Source organism: Chiloscyllium punctatum, chromosome 37 (genome assembly GCF_047496795.1).
Source record: "Chiloscyllium punctatum isolate Juve2018m chromosome 37, sChiPun1.3, whole genome shotgun sequence".
Taxonomy (NCBI): Eukaryota; Metazoa; Chordata; class Chondrichthyes; order Orectolobiformes; family Hemiscylliidae; genus Chiloscyllium; species Chiloscyllium punctatum.
Genome location: NC_092775.1, coordinates 2,428,345 through 2,454,509, shown reverse-complemented (window position 1 = coordinate 2,454,509; position 26,165 = coordinate 2,428,345). Strand labels below are relative to the sequence as shown.

Sequence of the window (26,165 nt, the reverse complement as noted above, 5' to 3'; positions counted from 1 at the left end):
TCTCAAAAAACTCAGGTTTGTGAGATGTGACCTGCTCTTGACGAATCCATATTGGCTATTTCCAATCAAGTTGTTGCTTGCTAGGTGATTATAAATCCTATCTCTTATAATCCTTTCCAAAGCTTTTCCTACAATAGATGTAAGGCTCACTGGTCTATAATTACCTGGGTTATCTCTACTGCCTTTCTTGAACAAAGGCACAACATTTGCAATCTTCCAGTCCTCTGGTATGCAACCTGTTTAAATAGCATTTATAGCAATTTCTCTCTCTAACAGGCTATTGCGGTTTACCTATGGTCCTTCATTCCCTCCATTCAAAGTTCCAGATGAAGATGCAATCCTGATTCCAGCAGAAATGGACAATGACTGTATTGCACAGACTTGGTTTCGTGTTCTGCACATGCTTAGGTAAGAATGAATAGCTTCTGTGAGCACTTAAGAGCAGTAAACATAGTGGCCTATCGTTTAGGCTGCTGATCCGTAATGATGCCTTGTGCACAGTCACTAATCTTCCTGTTAGATTGTGTTTATGTCTGATGAAATAGTCTCTTGGATTTTGTAATTTTAAAAGCATATTATCTTAGAATCTGCCATGCCTCAGTGCAGTAGTGTGCTAAGTCTCAAACCCCATTATTTCTGAATTCATCATAAAAGCTAGCTTTTATCAAAAAGTCTGCACGAATTCCTCAATTTCCCTGTCTGTTTAGTCCCAGGTTAACAGAAATCACGGACTAGGTTTCTGTACTTGAGAATTACTGCTTATTACAAGTAACTAGATTCAAGCTCTGGGTCGACAGTTAATGAAGAATTGACATATAAGTCTGCGAGTTAAAACACTGACTCCCCTTGTAAAACTCACTGCATACAGACAGACACAAAAACTTTGGTGTTGTGAGGAGAGGGAACACTGGAAAAACAGTCAATGCCCCCTCGTTGCAGGAATTACTGGGATAATCCTTTTGCTGTCTGGACTTGCTGTGTTTCAGTCCCTCTTTTTCATGTACTTTTCACTTCTTTGCAGGAGGTACAGTGCAACTAGTTCACAAATTATTGGTTAAAAACAGTAGTTTACATCTATTAGTGAGGGAAAATAAACTGGCATTCTTCAAACTTCAGGTATTTTCGACTGGAGAGACACAATGCAACTACTTCAGATGACCTAAGGTTTCTGACAATATCGTTAACACCCACAGGCTGCTCAGCTATCCAGGAGCTAACATTTAGTTGTCGGCAGGCAAATGGCCTTTGTCATCTGCAACTCCTCACAACTCGACAAATCAGTCAGCTAATTGTTGCCATCCAAATCTCATTTTGTACACACCCCTAGTGTCAGCCTGTCTGCAATCAGCCACTCCCACTGGTTAGATAAAGTAGCAGCGTAAACAACAATTCCAATGCATTTCTGTAACCTGCTTTTAAAAAATGCATTTTCAAAATAATACTCCTGTTAGTCCAGGATCTTAAATACATGCCAATGAAAGGTTACTGTGTTTACAATCTATTGGCAACACAGAGGAACCCTTCACCTCATTAGCTCTATTGGCTCCTCTTCTGTCTTTCAAAAAAACAAACCTGTCTTTTCCAAAACTGCTCCAAAACCTTCCTCTGCTTCTAATGCTTATCTAGGTTTTTTTCCTTCAAGATCTCTGCCTCAACTATTCATATTGACAAAGCATTCCATGTTCCAAGAACCTGTGAGTTAAAGTGATACCTCATCACAAATATCCCAATCCAAGGAAATCTACCTTGTCAAAAAAAATTGGTGATCATTGTAAATTTTATAATAAATTAGGAAACTAATTCGAATTCTGTGGATTGTGCTCTTGTTCAGAGTAAGTTAAATAAATCAGACCAATTTTACTCTACTGAAAATAAATTTTTAAAAAATGCCTTATTATTTCACTACAGCAATCCAGTGGATCTGAGTAACCCAGCCATAATAAGCACCACGCCAAAATTCCAGGAACAGCTGCTGAGTGTTAGTGGGATGGCACAGGAAATGATACAACATCCATGCCTCAAACAACTGCCTCAGATCTTCTTCCGAGCCATGCGTGGTATTAGCTGTCTGGTGGATGCCTTTCTCGGTAACTTCAGCTTTTGTAATGTTCTGTTTTAAATTATCTGAACACCATTCCTCAACTAAAACCAGGAACAGCTGGCCTTTTCCTGCAAATTTAGTAAGTGCTACCCCAAATTGTGTATAGCCTATGCTCTTTCACTTCAGTTCTCTGACAGTGGAACAATGTCTCTTTTTTTTCATACTCCTCTGTAATGGTGAACCAACATGTTGGTGTACCCAGGCGTGCATTGGAAAGTAATGTCTGCTCGTGATTTAGTTTGGTCCTGTATAATATTTCTACTTTGTGGAAGCATTATTAGAACATGTATTAATGTCCAATACTCCCATTTCGTAAAGGCACTGACATGCAATTCCTTGTTTTCTGTTGGTTCAGATATTTTAATGATTTGAGAAATTAAGGGGATCAAAGGTTTTGGGGAGAAGGAAGGAGAACGTGGTTGAGAAGCATACAAACCACGATCAAATAGTGGCGCTGACTCACAAAAGGCCTAATTCTGCTCCAGCATCTTATGGAGACCTCTTAGCTTTACTACTACCATTCCTGATCATGTCTGGTGTAAAGAGCCAGCAGACCGTACTGTGCATGCAATATTTTGATGTTTCTCTGTTTTCTGCTGTTTTAACAGTTTTCATCAAATGAAGCAGTTACATTTTCGGTACATAAAGTACTTTTTCTAATATTGTGTATCCAGCAATGAAAGTCCAGATGAGTAATTTACATTGCTGCAAAATATCTCATCATACCTCTTCTCAATGTGAACGACAATACAATTTCCCTAAGTGTTTGTAGTTTGGGGGTAGCACAGGGATGCCAGACATTAAACTAAAGCATTTTACATTTTAAATTCCAACTACTTGGTGTTTTACCCAAAAGAGAGTCTCCCTGGAGTTTGGGGAACAGAGGAATAGGCGTAGGCCATTCAGCCCGTTGAGTCTGTTCAACTCTTCAGTGGCTGATCTGTGGCCTAATTCCATATGCCTGCCTCTGGCCCAGATCTCTTAATCCCTCTGCTTAACACAAATGTATCTGTCTCATGTTTAAAATTAACAGCTAATCCTGCATCAGCTGCAGTTTGTGGAAGAGAGTTCCAAACCTCTATCACTCTCTGTGTAGAAGTGCTTCCTGACATCTTTCCTAAACAGTCTGGCCCAAATTTTAGATTATGTTCCCTAGTTCTAGAATCCCCAACCAGTGAAAATAGTTTCTCCTTATCTACCTTATCATTTCCTGATAATATCTTGAAAACTTCTGTTACAACATGGGGTAAATCCCTTGTTTAATTTAAAACAGCAACCCAGAAAAGATTTATCCCTTGCAGTAATCTGTGAAAATTTGAATGGCCAAGAACAACTAAAAAGTAAAAATTAACAACTTTATTTCTTAAAGTCTAACAGAATAATTAACTAACAGCTATTTACAACTCTTTCCTCTAACTATCTTTTACTTTCCTTTCTATAATACTAGGCCAAAAGAACCCCCAATTAAGATTTACAAAACGAAACTTCTTATCTCAAAACCTAGGCCGTTTTCAGTTTTCTCTGTATTCCTGTCATCTTTTCTTCTTAGGGATTTCTGTTTCACAGGTCACTGATCAATAAAGGTACCTTGAAGAGAGCTATTCTCAGGGTAGTGAGTAGGTGTCGTTAGCTTGACAGTTTTCCTCTCAACTGTTCAATTATCCCTGGTCTTATACCCCCAAAGCATCGAATTGTGTTATTGGCTTTTAAGATTGTCAATATGTTAAATTCAAACTGGATTGGTGTTTGGTATTTTTCTTGGGGTATAATTTAAACTGATTTGCCTAATTCAAATCTGTTTTTATCTCCTGGCAACTAGCTACCATAGCAACCCCAGTAGCTGGACCACACGTTTATATTGTATCTTATTGAGAACACTTGGTGCTGTCACTGCTAGCTTTTAACTCTCTTAAAGTACAGTACACCCACATCTTTATAACAGTTCTATCAATTAACCGTATAACCTTCTAAATTTTTATCAAAATTGAGATGAGTTTTGTTTTAACTGGGCAACTTTGCTGACTTCACTTACAGGGCTTACTCTGGAAAGTATCCCGTAAGTAGAAGGGGATCATGATTTCCGTGGGAACAGAATGTCACTCAGGGCAGCCTGAAACCTGGTATTATAAACCCTGGAGCAAATTGCATATTAAATTTACATAATAAACAGATTTAATGTGCAATCTGGTTAGCGATCAGTACCTTTTTTTTAATAGCTGACAAGATGTGAAATCCTAGATACTGGAAAATAAAGACGCGATTTCAAAGTTTTGAACAAACATCAGAAAACTTCGCTATACAAAGTTACAACAGAGGTACAATGTATCCAGTTAGAATTAACCTGAACTAGGATCATAGAATCCCTAAAGTGTGGAAGCAGGCTATTTGACTCATCGAGTTACATTGACTCTCCAAAGAGTGACCCCACCTCTCCAATCCCTGTAACCCTGCATTTTCCATGGCCAATCTACCTAATCTATACATCCTTGGACACTTGGCAATTTAACGTGACCAATCCATCTAACCTGCACATATTTGGGACTGCGGGAGGAAATCAGAGCACCTGGAAGAATCCCACACAGAAATAGGTAGAGCATTCAAACTCCACACGAGTTGTTGCCCAAGGGTAGAATTGAATCCAGGTCCCTGGCATTGTGAGGCAGGAGTGCTCACCACCAAGCCACTGTGTTGCCCATGGTCACCGATGTAACCAATTGTGTTGAACACCTGACCAAGCACATCAAATGCAGACAAGGCAGATCCAATAGATTTCTCAGCAATCCCTTCCCAGGATGTCTTTTTTTAACAAATCACCCAGTTCAGAGATGGCATTATGTACCTCTACAACAGGTGGAACTCACTGACATTATGGGTCATTAAATTTCATTTAAACTTTGCAAGATATTCTATTTCTTCTCTTTCAAAGACTTAGCTCGGACTGTTTTCGGAAGCCACTTTGTCATGGACGACCTCAACCACTGTGTATGTTCTTTGCAAGCATTATGCTCCTGGATTCTGGAAGTGTACTCTAGTGGTTACATGCACAGTTCCAACTCTCCAAGACAGTTTTGCGGCAATTATTTTTCCTGGGCTCCAAATCTATTCACCTACATGGGCATAAGTTGCTTGTGGTCTTTTCAACCATCACTGTTCAGTATGCTCAAGTATTAATTGCTCGCTCTCTTTTGAATCCCCTGCAGCTTTAGCACTGTTGTGTTTCATTGACTTAACCATGGGGGAGGTTCTCAAGACCAACAAGTGCGACTATGTCTGCACTGCACAAAGCTATCCCAGTGCACTTGGGACATTTCCCTGAACCCCAACTGTGCACATTCAGTGGCCTCAAGGCAGCCCTTTTCTGCACAAAACCTGGTTCTGGTGCTGTCTGTCTCAGGAAGGCAATAGCGTGACTGGACTAGTAATCAGGAGACTCGGTAATATTCTGGGGTCATGGATTCAACTTCCACAACCAGATGGTGGCATTTAAATTCAATAAATATCTGGACATAAAAGTCCAATGATGACTATTAAACCATTATCAAAGATTGTGAAAACATGTCTGTTTGTTAATGTCACTTAGGAAAGAGCATCTGCCATCCTAACTTGGTTTGGCCTATATGTGAGTCCATACCCACAGCAATGATTGATTTTTAATTACCCTCTGAAATAGCCTAGCAAGCCACTCAGTTGTATCGAAAATCTCAATAGGAATCAGAGCACTGAAGGAACAGCAATAGATTTCTGAGTCAAGGTGGTGAGTGATGTTGATATTCCTGTGTACCTGCTGCCCTTGTTCTTTGAAATGGTAATGGTCACGGATTTGGAATGTGTTATCTAAGGAGTCTTGGACTGAATGAGCCTTCTGAATAATAGCTTCTTGTGCTATTATATTTTCCTCGAGTAAGGAGTCCAAATTTATACGCTGTATTCGAGCAGTGCTCTCACCAATGTTCTGTACAATTGTAACAAAATAGCCCTACTTTTATATTCCAATCTTCTTGCCTTCCCTGTGCCTGATAACAGAACATTTCTGATCACCATGTTGAATAATGAATTTGTAATTCTGAATTTGTAATTACTTCTGGACATGGTCACTTTTCTTCAAGTATGCTTTTTCTTGGCTCTTGTCCTTTTATAACTGCAACAGAAACTCAGAATTATTTAGCTGCCACTTTGATTCGGTTTGAACAGTTTCATGTTTATAAGGTGCACTTCTGGCAGTTCCTAAGCTGTCAGATTTTAAGACTACTTGGTGAGTAGCTGAAAAAAATATGTTGTGTATTATTTCTGGTCAAGATTTAAGTTTTCGAAACTTTAGTATTGAACTTCACAATGAAAACTTTTGCATTTTTAAACAGTGCCATGCTTCTTTTTGTTCCATAGGCATTGCAAGGATCAATATCATTCGGGAAAGGTTACCCCCTTATGGTATAAAGTCTTGAGCATTTGGCACATTCCATCACTGATCAATACACTGAAACTGATAAGGGTTACCATTGCACTCCTTGTTTCTTGCCAATCTGATTCATTTTAACCACAAGATTTTTAAAGCTGCAGTATTCTGATTATTATTGCCATGCAGAAGCAAGCAACACTGCCATTTTGACATGCTTGTGTTTTCTTACCTAATCCTGCCATTGACAATTTTGAAACTTTTTGAAGGAATTCAAAATTAAGAGACATTACAATAAGTAAAATGTAGCATAACATGTCATCTAGTTCAAGTTGCAGGCTTCCTGCTTTAAGTGGAGCACACTTTAGCTCCGGTTTAAATTCTGTTGAGTGAAATACCAAACTGCTTAGTCTGCATGTATTTGGTATTTGCTACAATATCATCCCTTGTTACTTAGTGTACTTTGCCTCTTTAGAGAACTCCATCCTTCTGCTCCTCTGCCATCTCACTTGATTGACTAATATATTAAACAATATCACCATAAGGAGAATAAATGTCTAAAACATGCCTATGTTTCTGTCCATTTCTGTAGTCAGTATTTCAGTTTCCAAAGATGTTAGCTTGAGTAATGTAAATGATAAACTTTTAAGGAAATGCAAGATTGGGGGAAGAATTACAGACCATATTTGCAATTCCAAACGAAATTGGCTCATTGGAAATCATGGATTTTATTTCCAATTCATATCTTGTCATGCCACAAGTGTATTATCCATTTTCTCCCATAAGTCTAGCCATAAACCTGTACCTTACACTTTGTGTGTGGAAGTGAAATGGAGAGCAGTTGTATTATTTTCATTTTATTAAACATAGATCGTTCTTTAATTTGGCTGCTTATTCAAGTATTGATCCACCCATGCTGAACATAGGGAAACCTTGCACTTCTAAGTTACATATCATAAAAATTTGTAAGGGAGAGTAGGCTTTCAAGGAGTATTCCAACTCACCCAGATGAGTTGGGCTGAATGGTTTATTTCGATGCAGTAAAATTCTATGTAAGGTTAGAGCTTGCACAGCAAATGTTACAAATTTGTAACAATCCTATCTGACGGAGTGTCGATGACCAGCAACAGTCTGACTAATCCATTCAGTGCACATTCTTATCTCCAGTTTCCCAAATAGTTTTTACTTTGGTCTAAGGTGGAGTATAGAAAGCAGTTTTACAAATGTATTGCGAATCAATCTCTAAGAATACTGCATCTTTAAGTTGCTTCCACAAAAGGTAGCAATGCAGGATATCACTGATTTTTTTTTTCCCCTGATTTTCAATTTCTTCTTGTGTATAAATGAATGTTAATTGTTATAAACTGGTGCTGATTCTTATTTCACAGATCAATGGTATTGCTGACTAAGAACTGAGTGAAAGCTATTCCCATATGAAATCTTTGTCCCTTTAATAATTGAAGTTGCTACTGGTGAAGTGACATTACTTTCAACTTTATGATATTTTTGAAGTCAGTATTTCTCTCTCCAGTTTTCTCATACCTACACTTTCCTAAAGGCAGTGGGCCTGCAGGGTATGGGGCAGTTCACAACTCCTCCTGAATTTGAATTTTGACAATGAATATCGAAGGGTAATTTCATTGTTGGAAGGCATCACTGATACATGGAAAGGTGGAGGGAATAATGAAGCGAGCACCCAGTAGAAAATATGGAAACATGTTGTGACAAAAGGAAATTGGATTTTTGTTAAATTTTCAGAGCAATGGAATGGATGTATTTGGAGAGCTATTTCCAAGAGTCAACAAGGGTACAGAAGGCTTGGACCGTCACGATCATTCTAGTTTAAAGATTTACGCTTTCTCTTGATGCTCCTGTGCGGCTTTTAGAATGAGATTAAATTGGGGTGGTGTTTTGAAGCATGTGTGTGTGTAGCCATGGCATTGGGCAGAGAGTTTTGTTACCTCCACATCACACTTCACTAAGATCTGCTGTACGTCTAGGAGTAAACCATTAATCCTTCCTTGTCCAATCTACCATTCACTTAGGTCATGGCTGCGTTTTGCTTCAGTCCATTTGACCCACACCCCTTGATATGTTTCTGATACTTAATACTGTCAACCTCAATTTTGAAAGTTTTTTTTGAGCCCCCACTGTTCACAGCCTCCGGACAGGATTTACTTTTGTATGGAAAAAAATGCTTCCTGGGTTAAGATAAAATTTCTTTGTACTGTACTATTAAATTAGCTGTCAGTTCTAGAGTTTTCAGTCATTGAATCTCAGGGAATGCCAGCTGTGTTTCTGAAGCATAACCCTTAAAGGTCAGGAGCATTATAGCCAATCGATGTTTCCAAGACTAATATATATTAGCAGGTTTTGAGAAGATTTGTAACTCAAGTTGAGGTTCAGGATGTAAGTTTGCTTGCTGAGATGGAAGGTTCAGTTTCAGATGTTTTGTCACCATGACAGGTAACATTGTCAGTGATCCTCTGGTGGTATGGCCCACTTTTTATTTGAGTTAGGTTTCCTTGGGTTGGTGATTTCATTTCCTGTGGTGACAACATTTCCCATGATGTCGTCATTTCCAGTTCTTTTTCTCAGGGGATGGTAAATGGGATCCAGTCAATGTGTTTGTTGATAGAGTTCCAGTTGGAATGCCATGCTTCTAGGAATTCACGTGTCTGTCTGTCTGTCTCGTGCTAGGATGGATGTGTTGTCCCAGTCGAAATGGTGACCTTCCTCATCTGTATGTGAGGATACTAGTGAGAGTGGGTCAAGGACACCACTTCGACTGGGACAATGCATCCATCCTAGGACAAGCCAAACAGACACACGCATGAGAATTCCTAGAAGCATTACATTTAATACCTTTACCTAACAAAAATCTATTAATCTTAATTTTGAAATTTTCAATTGACCTCTTCAACCTTTTCCATGTTATAGGGGGTGGGTTTTTCAGATTTCCACCATCTCTTCTCAAAATCTTATCAACGTGAACAGTCTAGCTTTAGTTTTAAGCTTATGACCCTTGTTCTCAGTTCCCCCAAAGTAGTTTTATAACCATAATCCAACAACTCCCATAATCCTCTGTAAACGAGTGTAATTAGCTCTGGTGCCATTCTAGGGAATCTGTGCTGTGAAAGCTTCAGCATTAGTGTCTTTCCCTGTTTGTGGTGCCAAACTGAATTCTATACCTTAGATGAGGTCTCATTGCAACTGTGTACATGATTGCAGTACTACTCCTACCACATTATATTCTATTCCTTGAGCACAAAAGAAAATATTCTATTACGGTTTTAAATTTTGAGTAGCTGATGACTTATGACTCATCTGTCTGAAGAGGGTCCCCACCCCAACTCTGCATCCTGAAACTTTTAAAACTAACTCCCAAATTCAAAAGACAGACTGGGACATTTTTTCTAATCAATGTGATTCTGCTGTCAAACTGATGCACATGTATATTATCCCCTTTTGTAACAGCTCTCAGTTATCATTTTTCAAGGTTGAAAGGTCCAAGTTTATCAGTCTGTCATTTATCAATCTTCCACCAATTATTCAAGCTCCTGACGTTAGTAATCCACATCATGAAAGATTCAACAGAAGACAGACATTTGAAATCTCTTCGAATACATGGACCCATAAGATAAAGCACCAGAATGAAGCCATTCAACCCATCAAGTTTGCTCCTCATTTGATCATGGATGATATGTTTCTCAACCCCATTCTCCTGCCTTCTCCCTGTAACCCTTGATCCTCATCTTTTCCCTGTCTTAAATGCACGCAATTACTTAGCCTCCATAGCCATCTGGGTCTATAGATTCAATAGATTAACACCCTGTGGCTAAAAAAAATTCTCCTCATCTTAGTTCTGAAGGGTTGTTCCTTCAATCTTCTGTAGTGCCCTTAGGTCTACGTCTCTCCTACTATTTGAAACATCTTCTCACATCCATTCTCTCCGTGTCTCCCAGTATTCTGTAAGTTTCAATCAGATTCCCCCCCCCCCCCCCCCCACTCATCCTTCTAAATTCCATAGAGTACAGGCCCAGAGTCTTCACCTCTCCTCAGATGTCAAGTTCTTCACCACCAGGGTCATTCTTGTAAACCTCCACTGAACCCCCATCCAATTTCAACACATCCATCCTCAGATTTAGGGCACAAAACCCCACAAAAGATTCCAAATGTGGTCTGACCAGTGCCTTCTACAGCCTCAGCAGCGCACCTATGATCTTGTATTCTAGCCCTCTTGAAATGAATATGAATATTTCATTTGTCTTCCTTAAACTGCTAACTGAACCTGCATGTTTACCTTAAAAGAATCCTGAACTAGGATTCCCAAGTTCCTTTGTACTTCAGATTTTCAAAGTTTTCCCCATTTAGAAAATAGTCTACATCTCTATACTTGCTACTAAAATGTATAACCACGAGCTTTCCCACATTGTATTCTATCTGCCACTTCTTTGCCCGCTCTGCTAGCCTTTCCAAGTCCTTCTGCAGCCTCCTAACTTGCTTAACACTATCTGTCCGTCCAGTTATCTTTGTGTCACCTGCAAACCTAGCAACAATGCCCTCGGTTCCTTCGTCAAGATCGTTAATGTATAACGTTGTGGTGTCAACATATACTCTTGCCTTCTGCCAGTCAGCAAATCCCCTATCCATGCAAGTACCTTGTCCCTAACACCATGGGCAGTTACCTTATTTAGTGGCCTCCTGTGCAGCACCTTGTTAAGGGCCTTCTGGAAATCCTTTGTCTAACTTGCCTGTTAACTCAAAGAATTCGAACAGATTTGTCCCCTTGAAGAAGACATACTGACTCTGCCCTATTTTACCATGCACTTCCAAGTAAACTGCAATTCATCTTTAATAATGAAAGTCTTAAAAAATCTTAACAACAACTGAGGTTAGGCTAACCCCCTCTATAGTTTCCTGCCTTTTGCCTCCCTCCCTTCTCAAACAGGGGTGTTCCGTTAACCATTTTCCAGTCCTCTGGGACCCTCACTGACTCCAGTGATTCCTGAAAGGTCACCACCAATGTCACCACAATCTCCTCAGCTATCTTCTTTGGAACTCTGAGACTTAGTCCATCTGGACCAGGTGACTTATCCACCTTCAGACCTTTCAGTTTCCCCTGCACCACCACCTTAGTGATGGTCACTACACTCACCTTTGTGCCCTGACTCACTTGAAGTTGTAGTATGCTGCTAGTGTTGTCTACTGTGAAAACTGATGCAAAGTCCCTCTTCAGTTCCTCCATGATTTCTTTTGTTCCCATTGCTACTTTTGCAGCCTCATTTTCCAATGGTCCAAAGTCACAGTTCTCCCCCATTATTTTTTTTAGTTATTCTCTGCTGCATTTTAAAGACATCTGAATCCTCTGGCTTCCCACTAATCTTCATCACATTGGGACGCTAGGGACAAAAGAAAAAGCATTCAGTTTTTGAATGGGCCAAGTGTTCTACCTCATCTAAAATCATTGTGATCTTCTGTGTTCTGCCTCCAATGCTCGAATTCTTCTGCTCTGTGTGCCAATCTGAACAAGTTAAAAGGGAGCAAGTCTGACACAGTAATGCAGGGCTTGGGACAGGGTTTGGAAAATATGTGAAAAGGATTCATACCTTTCCAAGTATTAAACAAATTATACAACTAAGAGCCTGGTGTGTAGCCTGGTGTATAGCAGGAAGTATTGCAACCAATTTGCCCTAAACAGTTCTGTACTTTGAAATGACGAAGCAGTTTATAGTGATTGTAGCAGAAGACCCATACTGCCTAACTGGGGCATATGGACCTGCTCTCATGTAGCTTTAAAATCATTTCCACTTCACAGTGATACTGCAGCGACAGGATAACTCCGGAGTGTCTCTTTGGAGAGGAGTGGTGTAAGACCTGCCTAAGATTCAGTATGTAACTATCTGAGACCAATGACTGTATTAGATGTTAATTGTTGTGTACCGCATAGAATTTTTGAATTGTCGGCAGGTGCCCTTTGCATCCTCAGATCTCCATATAGTAGTTAACTTGAGAGATGAAGCGATTTTCCCCAGGCAGAATAGAACTAACATTAGGTCCTAAATTCGCACAAACTGTCTGCAAATAATGAATTACTTCCCTAATCAGATCTTCATGATGCTGCCATTGCTTAATTGAGGTTATAGCTCTGCACACTAACCATGTACAGTGCTTGAAATAAATTTATTAACAAAGGCAATTGTCACTTGTTGCATAAGTGAAACCAGCTATTTTAGTCAGCTCTTACTGTTGCTGTATTTTACAAACTGTCCTGTACTAAAAGTTTCCTCATCAAATTGTTACTAAACTGGTGGGCAGGAAGAGATTAATGATTAGCTTGAAGTTAATGCTGGTGCCATCTGCATCTGTACGTTTCTTTTGCAGGTATTTCCAGGCCTCGTTCTGACAGTGCTCCTCCTACTCCAGTCAACAGGCTAAACATGCCGCAGGCAAGCAATACCATGAACACAACCCCCCCTCACAGCAGGAGAATGCGTTCTGTCACTGTTACGAAAGCAACCGTTAAAACAAGTTCAGTAAGTTGGTGCCTGTTTCACTTTTTAATATGATCTGGTACCCATACCTCTGCATGCTGTATACCAGCACCTAACCTGCTGACAGAGACCTGCAATCTTGAAGAAAATATATTAACACTATCATGCCAATAGTTTCTGTTGTGTGTGTATATGTCTCCTGAAATTTCAGCGCTTTCTCATCCTAATCCAGCAGAATGGCAAGGAACAAGAAGCAAAGTTTAGGGAAGAACAGATTATTGTCCAGCTTGGTAAGGGTTTGCTGTAGTTTGGAGATGTGGAATTGGTTTATTTTTATGGAAATGATTGAATGTGGATAAACAAGGAATACTAATGGCGTTTGTTGATTCTTAGTGAATAAAGACTGAGACAAAAGATTGCAGAAGATGGCAAGAAGGAATGAGGAGATGGATGACAGTTACAGTTCAATGTATAGAAATGTGATACCATACTTTTGAAAGAAAGAAAGTGAAATACTGACTATTGCCTGAGCAGATGAAGAGATGCTTATTTTGTTTCAAGATTTTAGACTATAAGACACTGGAACATAAGACAATCACTTGGTCCATCAAGTCTGCCATGCCATTTAGTGCAATCAAGGCTGTCAGATCAGATCTGACGTTATAATCCTCAACTCCACTTTGCTGCCTTTCTCCTTACTGATTAAAAATCTGAGCTGTGAATACACTGAATAACAGAACCTCTACAACCCACTGTAGTAAAGAATTCCACAGATTTAATTCCCTGTGAGAGAAGAAATGCCTCTTCATCTCTGTCCTAACTGAGCTGCCCTGATTTTGTGGACTCGAGAGAAACAACCTTTCTGGATCTATCCTGTCAATTCCCCCAAGATTCTTGTATGTTTCAAAAAGGCCTCCTGTCATTCTTTTAATCTACAATGAATACAAGTCCTACCTACTCAACTGCTTCTCAGAAGAAAATCCCTCTATACCTGGAATCAATCCAGTGAACCTTCTCTGGACCTACCTCCAATGCCTGTAAATTTTCTGAGGAAGGGGCATTCGACCCAAAACATTAACTCTGATTTCTGTCCACAGATGCTGCCAGACCCGCTGAGCTTTTCCAGCAATTTATTTTTGTTTCTAGTAAATTTTCCTTGGCATAGGGATGAGGACTGATCGCAATATTCTAGGTGTGGTTTTGGAGTCCAGATGGTAAGGACCATGTGCAAGGCAAAATGCATTCTCAATTTTAAAATTGAAGCAAGGAAAGGACATTCGTTAGTCCACAGGTCACCCCAGCACTGGAGACATCTTTGAGCCATGAAGGAAATGACAAAGAATCACAAGTTACTTGAGAAGATTCTGAGAGATAGGATATATTTGCATTTGCAAAGGCAGGATTTGATTAGGAGTAGTCAGCATGGCTTTGTGCGTGGGACATCATGCCTCTCAAATTTGTTAGAGTACTTTAATGAAGTGACCAGGAAGGTTGACAAGGGGAGGGCAGTAGACGTACTCATATGGATTTCAGTGATGCTTTTGATAAGGTTCCACATGGTAGGCTGCTCTGGAAGGTTAGATCGCATGGAATCCAGGGGGCATTGGCAAATTGGATACATAATTGGCTTGATGGTCGGAAGCAGAGATTAATGGTGGGAGGATGCATGTTGGACCGGAGGCCTGTGACTAGTGGAGTGCCTCAGGGCACGGTGCTGGGCCCAATGCTAGTTGCTACCTCCTATCAAGGATTTGAATGAGAATGTACAAGGCATGGTTAGTAAGTTTCAGACGACCTTAAAATAGGTGGTATCGTAGACAGTGAGGAAATCTCTGAAAGTGAAATCACAGGTAGACTTAAGAAAAAGAGGTGTCGACCTGATGAAGTAGGTCAAGCATAAACAGCACATGATAGACAGAGCTAAGTGATCCCGCAACCAGCAGATCAGATCTATGTTCTGCAAACTCCACAAATATTCCCATCCTCAATGATGCTGAGTGTGAGAGGGGAGAGTGACAACTCTTGAAATCAAGGCCACATTCAACCTAGTGTGGCGTCAAGGAGCCCTAGCAAAACAGCAACTAATGGGAATTGAGTTCAAACTCTCTGCAGGTTGGAATCATACGTGGTACATAGGAAGATGGTTGTGGTTGTTAGAGATCAGTCATCTCCACTCCAGGACATCTCTGCAGGAGTTCCTCAGGGTTGTGTCCTAGTCCCAACCATCTTCAACTGCTTCAGCAATGACCCTCCCTCCATCATAAGGTCAGAAGTGGGGGTATTTGTTGGTGATTGTACAATATTCAGCACCGTTCTTGGTTCCTCATACACTGAAGCAATCCATCTTCAAATGTAAGAAGAAGTGGGCTTGGGCTGATTAGTGGTCAGTAACATTCATACCACACAAATGCCAGGCAATGATCATTTCCAAAAAGAGACTATCTAACCACAGCCCCTTGATATTCAATAGTATTTCCATCACTGAATCCCACACTATCAACATCATTGACCAGAGAGTCAACTGGTCTCGCCATGTAAATAGAGTAGCTACAAAAATAGATCAGAGGCGAGGAGTAATGTTGCAAATTACTCCCCTCCTGACTCCCAAAAGCATGTCCACTATTTACAAGGCACTTGAGCAGTGCAGAGACAACAACTACTGTATGGCTTACCTCTGATCTCTCAGAATCTCTTCACTATCTAAGGTTTAAATCATGCTGGTGATGGAGTTATCACTGCTACACATATGATAGAACTGTAAAGGTTTCAACACAGTGTCATCCAGGACAGGTCTGCTAGTGGTTGTACAATGTGCAATGTAGCAGCTGTGCTAAAGCATCTGCCAAATTTACTTGGATGACCATAAGATATAGGAGCAGAATTAGGCCATACAACCCATTTAGTCTGCTCCCCCATTTGTTTGTGGCTAATATGTTTCTCAACCGCATTCTTCCACCTTCTTCCTGTAATCTTTGATCCTCCTTACTAATCAAGAATCTATCTATTTATCTATCTTTGTCTTAAATACACTCAATAACTCCACAGCCCTCTGCAACAAAGAGTTCCACAGGTTTGCCACTTTGTGTCTGAAGGAATTCCTCCTTGTCTCAATTCTAAAGGGTTGTCCCTTCTCTGTGAGGCTTCCATGAAAAGCATGATTGCTGTGATCTTGCCTACTTTGGCATCTATGTACAGAAGGTAGCAAACATAAGTTTGCAAGGAGTCAGAAGAGAGATTTGTTAAATGAGAATAGGTCCAGAAGATGTAATGAGCAAAAGTGTTGGGGAAATAAGGAAAGAGAAATAAAGAAATGTAGATTAAAAAAATGTGAAGATACAGTGCAGAAAATTCAATCAATTTTTTTTTAAAAAGCATATCAACGATCTTAGAAAATGACATTGAAGAAATCAAGTTTTAGGGAATCAGCTAGTCTGCTTTTAGGAACAATTGGAAGAATTTACTGGCAGGGAAAGGGAGGGGTCGAATCACTGGCCTTCCAAAGTCTTAATGAAGAAAGAATGACTTTTTTGAATCCTAACCTAAGATTCTTATTGTCATCCCTTATAGATCCCTTTCTATTTTAATTACTTTTTGTTTCCTGTTTTGCCATGTTCTTGTGTCATCTAAGGTTTATGTATATACTTCTTCTAGGGGAGCACTGCACATCCTCCAAAAGTTACTCATCAGACATCCACCACTTCTCCACTGTCCAGCCCAAACCAGACCAGCTCAGAGCCAAGACCTCTACCTGCACCTACTCGTCCCAAGGTCAACAGTGTGCTGAATCTGTTTGGTCAGTGGTTGTTCGATGCAGGATTAGTTCACTGCAGACTGCACAATGGGATGAACAGAGATGGCAGTATGACAGGTAAGGCACCAAAAACCTTTCACTTCATTCTTGCCTCCTATCTACAAAGATACAGGACAAAATCTAACTAAAAAGTCATCTACAGTCTGTGTATTCTTAATTTAGTTTACAGTCCAGATTTATTAAACCCTAATCTAATTTAACATCAGTGTTTCCCTGAGTTTTTAATTTCTTTTTGCATATTTTTTTGCATGTTAATTGTCAAATTCATGGCTTTTACCTGGTTGCCAGTCTTTATATATGTAGTGCCCAGTCTTTCTCTCAAAACTTTGAATTTTAATTTTTAAAACAAAAACAGAAGAAAGCTGCTTATAACTGAAGCTAAAAAAAAACTAATCATCTTAGAGATATTATAACTACTGCTCTCCTTTGATTTGTTTCCATTTTTATTTCTATTATCTTGCAGCATCTTTTATCCAAATTCTTCTTTCTTATAAATCTTGTAAGTAGGAAAAGTAGATTCTATTTTAATTGCAGTCAGCCGTTTTATGATTTTTGCCATAAGCCATTCCTTTTCCTTATAATCGCTCCAGCTGTTTTTCTCTAACATCTGCCTCCTGTCATTGTTGCACTGTTTGGGGGCGATAACTTCATTCACCGTTCTGTGTTTCTCTTGAATGGGGGAGGAGTGTTGCCAAGCCTTGTAATCTGCTCTCTGCAGGTGCTTGTTTATATCCCATCATGCTCATTTCTCCTGCTATTTTGTGTCACGTCATAAACCTCTGAGACTGTGCACTAACTGTTTTAAAATATTTGATATGATTATATTTTTTGTTCTATTAAGTTCTATTTATAAAATTTTACTGTTCTGGGTTTTTTTTGGTTTGTAGATGTAATGCATGATTTGGTTCTATTTTGGCAATGTGACAATAAGATGGTTGCTTCTCACCAGCAACCCTCGTAAACTCTTCCTCACCTTAGGTATTACAACTCCAGCAGGACTGGATGTCCGACGGAAACCCTCGCAGATATCCACTGAAAATATGGTTGCCAATCCGCTCTTCGATGCAAATGAATTTCCAGATAACTATGAAGCAGGGAGAGCTGAGGCCTGTGGAACACTGTGCCGAATCTTCTGCAGTAAGAAAACGGGGGAAGAAATCCTTCCAGTGTACCTGTCCAGGTGCTGTTTCTATTTGCAAGTCGAATTCCATGCTATGACAACAAAAAGCCATAGTTTCTTCTTTAGTTGCAGTCAATTTTATTAGAATCAACCTGACTACAGTTATACGAACATACTCATTAGGAGCGGAAGTAGTCTGTCATGCCCCCCTCTGCCTGCTTCGCCCTTCAATGAGATTGTGGCTGTCCATTTTCCCATCTTTCCCCAATAAACAGGAAAGGAAATCATCTCTCTTCTCATTAAAAGTATTCAACAGCCCTGCTTTCTGAGGCAGAGTTCCAAAGTCATGCAACTCGCTGTTGGGGTAAAACAAGTTCTCCTTATCTCAGTTCTAAAAGGCTGACCCCTAGTTCTGGACTTACCACAAGGTGAAACATCTTTTCCTTATCCATCTTGTCAAGACCATTCATGATCTGCTATATATCAATTAAGTCACCTGTCACTCTTAGTTTCAACCTGTCCAACCTTTCCTCGAGAACTTGTCTATTCCAGATTTCAATCTAACTAAGCTCATCTGAGCTGTCTCTAAGGCATTTACATCCATCTTTAAGTAAGGAGATCAAACTGCACACCATGGAGACAAAAACAAAGTCAATGTTTTGAGTCCAGTCTGACCCATGAATTGTAGAGGTGGAGCTTCACTTTCTTACTTTTACACTTTGTGCCTCTAATTATAAACCCAAGGATCCTGCAAGCCTTAACAACTGTTTCAACTTGTCTAGAAACCTCAGAGAATCATGCATGTGAACCCCAAGGTCCCCTACTCCTGTCCTCCCCTCACAGTTGTACCATTCAGCTTTATTGTCTCTCCATGTTTCTTTGACCAAAATACTGTACCTTACATTTCTCCATATTGATCCATCTGTCAGGTAGGTCAGGTTTCTGCACACTTGGTCAGCTTGTAAATGTCCCTTCAACTTGCTCAGCATCATCCTCACAATTCCTCTTCAAGATGTGATCTCACCAGTGACCTGTATAACCAAAAGAAATCATTTGTGATCCCAAGAGATTGACTTATTAGAGTACAAGTTGTACCTCTGTAATCCAGAAGTTACAAGACTGGCAGGTTTGTGTGTCAGTGTCAGCACAGGAATTTTAAACGTTTCAAGAAAACACTATGCAACGTGCTCACGCTCCTTCTATATTTTCTTTCTAGATTCAATTTTTCTTGCTATAAATTATATTTTGAAACAACAAATATAGAAACTGGGAAAGGATAAAGCACCAACTGCACCAGAGCATTTGTTCCTCTGAGGTTGTAGCATTTAATGTTTTACATCTCACATATCCAATTGTTAACAACAAAATACACCTTTTTACTAAGGGTGTGTGGTGCTGGAAGAGCACAGCAGATCAGGCAGCATCCGAGGAGCAGAAGAGTCGATGTTTCAGACATAAGCCCTTCATCAGGAATGAGGCTTGTGGGCCATGGGGGTTGAGAGATAAATAGGAAGGGGGTGGAGCTGAGGGCAAAGATAGCTGGGAATGCGATAGGTAGATGAAGGTGGGGATGAAAGTGATAGGTCGGAGAGGAGGATGGAGCAGAAAGGCTGGAAGGAAGATGGACAGGTAGGTCTGTTCAAAAGGGCGGTGCTGAGTTGGAAGGTTGGGACTGAGATAAGGCCCCCACCTTATCACTGAGATAAATATAAGTGCAAACCAGGCATGTGTGCAATTATCTTGTGACTTAAAGAGCAATTTTGCATTGACCAATTATGCTGCTGCTTGTAAAAGATGAAAATTACTTAGAAGTTGATCAAAGCAAGCTTTTTGAAAGGTTTACACTGGCATAGCAAGAAACTCTTTTTGGGGAGAAGGGCACAGAGCATTGTGGGTTCATCTCGAAAACTAGAACTGGAACTATACTGAGATTGCCAAAATAGAGTGCTGAGTTAGGGAGGTACAATATGTATAGCCAAAACATAATATCCTTGCTTTTATATTTCAGTTTCTTCCATACTAAAGCAGCTCAGAATTCTGCAGTTGCTCTATAACAGTCTGCAACCTCCTTATGATGTCTTTGCAATATACTTTCTGATCTAACTTTGTTTCATCTGAGCATTTAGCTGCCGTGCTTTTGTTTTCCTCATTTAAGTCATTTATGTAAATCATAAAAAGCTGAGACCCAACATTTTCTCCTGCAAGACTTCACTCTTCACATTCTACCAATCAGGAAAAGACCCAGTTATGCACAATGTTTTCTGTCAGTCAGCCAATCTTGTATCCATGTTATTATGCAGGTGATTCTAAACTAGGGAGAATAGGAATTGAGAGGATGATGCTGAGCAAGTTGAAGGGACATTTACAAGCTGACCAAGTGTGCAGACACCTGACCTACCTGACAGATGGATCAATATGGAGAAATGTAAGGTACAGTATTTTGGTCAAAGAAACATGAAGAGACAATAAGGCTGAATGGTACAACTGTGAGGGGAGGACAGGAGTAGGGGACCTTGGGGTTCACATGCATGATTCTCTGAGGTTTCTAGACAAGTTGAAACAGTTGTTAAGGCTTGCAGGATCCTTGGGTTTATAATTAGAGGCACAAAGTGTAAAAGTAAGAAAGTGAAGCTCCACCTCTACAATTCATGGGTCAGAGTGGACTCAAAACATTAACTCTGTTTTTCTCTCTGTGGATGTTGCCAGACATGCTGAGGTTCTCCAGCATTCTGTGTATTTGTTCTTTGTAGGTTTGTGGCCACTCAGCAATCTGGAGAATGCTGCGCAAGGGACAAATAAATTGGGCATAGCCATCATTCCCTTTTAAGGTATGCATAAGAACATCAGTGTTTTAATGGCTGTGCAATGAAACAAGCCAACTGTGGAGAGCAAACAAATATTAAAGGGAACAAGGATTAACATAGTTACTTCAACCAGATTTTCAAAGCAGGATCTAGATTGCCAAGTTATTGATTTGAAATTTACTATTCAAAAGAAAATACCTGCTTTGGATTTACTCTTCCCTGTGCACTTAGCTAATTTATTTAGAGAACATTTGAATCATACAGAGTGGTAAATGCCCCAGGTTATTTTCAGTCTGCACTGAGTTAGCTAATTGTATTGAGCATGAGACCTGCTACAGTACTTCAAATGTAAGGAATGGTCAAGTTTAATTAGATGCTGTTTCTTCTGCCTCCCCGATGAGTCTGCTAGAAATGGCCCTGTGTGGATGTGAAGGAGGACATGAAGCTGGGGTGCCTTTACATAGGAATAATAAGAGAGAGGACAAAATCAGTTATTTGTTTGTAAACTTCAGTTAATTTGCTCATGGAATATGGTTGTCGCTGGCTTTTGTTCCCGTCCCCAATTGCTCTCGAGAAGGTGGGCATTTTGAACTGCTGCAGTCCATGCAATGTGGGTAAACCCACATTGCCATTAGGGGCTTCCAGAATTTTGACCTATTGACAGTGAAGGAATGGCAACATTTTTCCAAGTCAGAACGGTGAGTGGCTTGGAGGGGAACTTGAAGGCATTAGTGTTCCATGCATCTGCTGCCATTGTCCTTCTAGATGGAAGTAGACATGGTGTGGGAAGTGCTGTCTAAGGATCTCTGGTGAATTTCTGCAATGCATCTTGTAGCTATTAGACACTGGTGCCACTGAGTATTCAGTGGTGGATGGTTGTCAGTATGATGTCAATCAAGTGGGTTTTGTCTTGGGTAGTGCCAAGCTTCTTGATGTATTGTTGGAGTTGTGCCAGTCCAGGCAATTGGGAAGTATTCCATCGCTCTCTTGACTTGTACCTTGATGGTTGACAGACTTTGGGGAGTGAGAAGGTTACTTACTCACAACAGTGTTCCTAGCCTCTGACCTCTCTTGTAGCTGCTGTGTTTATATGGTGATATCAATTGAGTTTCTGGTCAATGGTAACCTCAAGGATGTTGATAGTGGGGGAATTCAGTGATAGTAACACTATTGAATGTCAAGGGACAGTGTTAGATTGTTCTCCTTTTGGAGATTATCTTTGCCTGGCATTTGTGGCATGAATATTACTTGCCACTTGTCAGCGCACACCTTGTCCAACTCTTTTAGTATTTGAACATGGACTGCTTCAGTATCTGAGGGTTGCAAATGTTTGCTGAACATTGTGCAATCATCAACAAACGTCTCCACTTCTGACCTTGTCATGGAGGGAAGGTCATTGATGAAGCAATTGAAGATGGTGGGTCTAAAACACTACCACAATGAGCTCCTGCAGAGATGTCCTGGAGTTGAGATGACGTATTTCCAACAACACTGACCACCATCTTACATGCTGGGTACCTGTCCAACCAGAAGAGAGTTTGCCCTTGATACCCATTGACTTTCTGGTTTTGCTTGGGCATCCTTGATGACTTCCACCTCACCTTTGGAATTCAGCTCTTTTGTCCATGTTTGATCCAAGGTTGTAATGATGTCAGGAGCAAAGTGGCTCTGGTGGTACGCAGACTGGGCATGACTGAGCCAGTTATTGCTGAGCAGGTGCTTCTTAATAGCAATGTTGATGGCCTTCCATCACTTTACTGCTGATCGAGTAGGCTGATGAAGCAATAAGGGTTGATGCAATAAGGCAATGATGAGGGTTGGATTTATCCTGCTTTTTATGTACAGGATGTTTGTAATTCTTCTGAGACATTATATGTGCAATACTTTATACCAGTTATGAGAAAACAAACACTATGTTTGCATGTTCTGCAACTTGCTTAATTAACAGTCCAGGAAACACTTACATCAAATATCTCTGACTAAATTGTTGTTCCACATAATTATAGAAACTATTAAAGCTATGCTTAATACATCAGTGTCAACCTGAGGTTTAAATGATATTAAGAAACCCTGGTAGTATGTTATCTGCATCTTCTCTGAGTATGTCTTGTGATTTATTGCTTGAACTTATTCAGAAATTGTCACTTTGTGTGCAAAACAAGTGTTAAATTTGGTCCTTGGGCAGCAAATATTGCTACACAGGGTAAGTGTTAACAGTCTGAGCTGCAGTGCAGCTAATCACTCTAAATAATCACTCTAATTACTCTAAATGTTTCACTCTAAATAAATTAAAGCCTGTTTAAGGAAAATGCCAGTGCAGTGCCATTTCAAAGTGTCATCTTGTGCTACAGTAATGATGCGATGTTGGTCATTCCTGCCTCTGACAATAGTCCATGAATTCCTAATGTTTGCTGCGTTGCCCAGTGGAGCCCTGTCCATTCATTTCTGTTTGTATCATGGCTGGAAACTTATTAATGATTTGGTTCTGCTAGACATTGAGACCAGATTACTCTGTAGGCTCAGTGAAGTTTAAAGAAATTTCCTATTATTAAACTGCAGAGGACCAATTATATACAGCTGTTCAAGGATATTTTCTCCACATTTTCAAGCAGGTGGTGTCAGATGAAACAGTTATAATGCCCACAAGTCTCATAAATTTTAACCCTGCTCAAGGCTAGGATTAAATACGTATGGCTTAATTGCACCAGACTGAAAGTGAGTAATTCTATGTTAGAACAGTACAATAATTGTTCACTATTTATAACAAACTTTTATAATCAACTTTAGAACCATGTGGTGTCTGCAGAGTGAGGACAGATTGATGCAGGTTTATTCCAGTCTAAAAATTTGAGTGTTACCAACATGAAAATTTGGGCAATGGTGACATTTTGTGATTAGCAGGTCACATTGCAGCTGGAAACCTCCAAGATGAAAAGGTCAGAGATTTGTTTGCAAACTGTATTCTCTTTATATTTGTGTCACATGTCATGCTCACACTCAGATTCTGGAAGAATTGCTGAAAGAATAGAGACAATAAATGTATTGGCAGTTAGGGAGGTGATGGTTTAGTGGTATTATCACACGACTATTAATCCAGTGACCCAGGTAATGTTCTGGGAACCTGGGTTCAAATCCCACCGTAACAAATGATGCAATTTGAAATTTAAAAGTATCTGGAATTAGGAGTCTAATTATGACCATGAAACCATTGTCAATTGCTTTTAAAAAAAGCCCATCTGGTTCACTAACATCCTTTGGGTAGGAAACTGCTGTCCTTACCTGTCTGGCCTACATATGACTCCAGACCCACAGCAAGGTGGTTAACTCTTAACTGCTCTCTAGGTAACTAGGGATAAGCAATAAATGCTGTCCTGACCAGTGACATGTCATGAATAATCAATAAATCCTACACTTCAGATGTATAAAACTGATCTATGATTTTATGCAAAAAGGCTAAATTGAAATGGCTGAATGTGTGGATTGAGGTTGAATGGTGTGCACTTTTGTACAGTTTGAATGTGAAAGTGAAAAGTAATATTTCCAAGTTTGCAGATGTAAGAAAACTAGCTGGAAGTGAGAGTTGTGAGAAGGATGCAAAGGAATTTCAAGAGAATTTGAAGATACTAAGTCAATGTACAAAAGAATGGCAGATGAAGTACCATGTAGAGAAATGTGAGCTTAACCATTTTGATGCGAGGAATAGTATTTCTTAATTGGTAAGAAACTGGGAAGTATTGAGCTTTAATGGGACTTAGGTGCCTTTGTTCATGACTCACTGAAGGTTAATCATTTAGGTACAACAAGCAGTTAAATTGGTAAATGGCATGTTGACCTTTTATTACAAGAGTGTTTGATTATAGGAGTAAATATGTCACCCTGCTGATATACAGAGCCTTGCTGGGACCCCACCTGGTGTATTGTAAGCATCCCCATAGAAAGACCTACTTGTTAGAGTGTGCAGTGAAGGCTCGCGCATCAGTCTAATTCCTGGGATGGAGGGGTTGTCCAATGAGGAAATAGTAAATTCATTGGCCCTTTGTTCTCTGGAGTTCAGCAGAAATTATTTAGTTCAAACATACACAATTCTTGTGGGGTGGATAGGAAAGTCTCTTGATTAAGGGCAAGCTGTTTAGAACTGAAATGAGGAATTCCTTCTCCCAGAGCATGGTGAATCTTTGCAGTTCTGTGCCCAAAGGCCTCAATATTTGAGTATGCTTAAGACTGAGTTAAGTAGATTTCTTTGTATCAAGGGACAGGGGAGGCAAAGAAGGAAAATTATGTTGAGGTAGAAGATCAGCCATGATCTCATTGAGTGACAGCGTACTCGTGAAGACTTAAATAACGACTTATTTCTTATTTGTAAAAACTGAATTAACAATAAAAGCTTGACAGATTATCACATCCATAAAGTTTAATTAACTTTAATTCAGCCCAGTTTCATCTTAAGAATATAAGACCATGAGATGCAGGAACAGGATTAGGCCTTTCGGTCCATTGAGCCTGCTCCACTCTTCGATCATGGCTGATGTGTTTGTCTACCTCATTTTCCTGCCTTCACCCTGTAACCCTTGATCCCTTTACTAATCAAGAAGCTATCTAGCCCCGTCTTAAATACATTCAATGTTTTGGCCTCTACGACATTCTGCAGCAGAGTTCCAAAGAAATCGCACCTTATGTGTTCTAAACAGTTGTTCATTCACTCTGAGGCTGTGCTTTTTGGTTCTAGTCTCTCCAACTAGTGAAAACATCTTCTCCACATCCACTGTATCCAGGCCTCTCGGTATTCTGTAAGGTTCAATCAATTCCCCCCTCATCCTTCTAAATTCCATGAAGTACATATTCAAAGGCCTCAACCACTCTTCATATGACAAGCCCTTAATCCGAGGGATCATTCTTATAAACCTACTTTGGAACCACTCCTATACCAACATGTCATTCCTTAGCTGTGAGTTCCAAAACTGCTCACAATATCCTAAAAGCGGTCTGACCAGAGCCTTGTACAGCCTCAGCAGTATATTCCTGCCCTTGTATTCTGGCCCCTTAAAATCAGTGCTAACATTGTATTTGCCTACTGGACTGCTAACTGAATCTGTGTTAACTGTAAGAGAATTTGAACTAGGATTCCCAAGTCCCTTTGTGCTTCAGACTTCCAAAGCCTTTCACCATTTAGAAGATACTGTACACCTCTGTTCTTCCTATCAAAGTGCAAAACCTCACACTTTCACACACTATATTCTATCTGCCAATTTTTTGCTCTCTCACTGAGCCTGTCCTTGTGCAACTTGCCCACCTCCTCAATCTGTCATTCTACCTATCCTTGTGTCATTTGCAAACTTAGCAACAGTATGCTCAGTTCTATCATCCAGATTGTTCATGTATAACATGAATAGTGGTGGCCCAAATACTGATCCCTGCAGAACTCCACTAGTCATTGGCTGCCAT

The 26,165-nt window shown here is 40.0% G+C and overlaps 1 protein-coding gene across 11 annotated transcripts in view; it reads left to right on the top strand.

Moving 5' to 3' along the window:
• ralgapb (Ral GTPase activating protein non-catalytic subunit beta) overlaps nt 1-26,165 on the top strand; it is a 132,587-nt gene that overhangs the window by 30,598 nt on the left and 75,824 nt on the right. For 5 of the 11 annotated variants that reach the window (XR_011954539.1, XM_072556115.1, XM_072556114.1 and 2 more), the window contains exons 6-11: nt 277-408; nt 1,909-2,087; nt 12,879-13,030; nt 16,640-16,856; nt 17,263-17,298; nt 17,778-17,979. Coding sequence is in view for 10 of the 11 variants with exons in the window: in XM_072556115.1 (XP_072412216.1) it covers nt 277-408; nt 1,909-2,087; nt 12,879-13,030; nt 16,640-16,856; nt 17,263-17,298; nt 17,778-17,979 (918 nt within the window). In the remaining variant the exon portion in view is untranslated. The remainder of the gene's footprint in view (nt 1-276; nt 409-1,908; nt 2,088-12,878; nt 13,031-16,639; nt 16,857-17,262; nt 17,299-17,777; nt 17,980-26,165) is intronic. The other 6 variants (XM_072556121.1, XM_072556118.1, XM_072556117.1 and 3 more) reach the window with 4 other exon arrangements.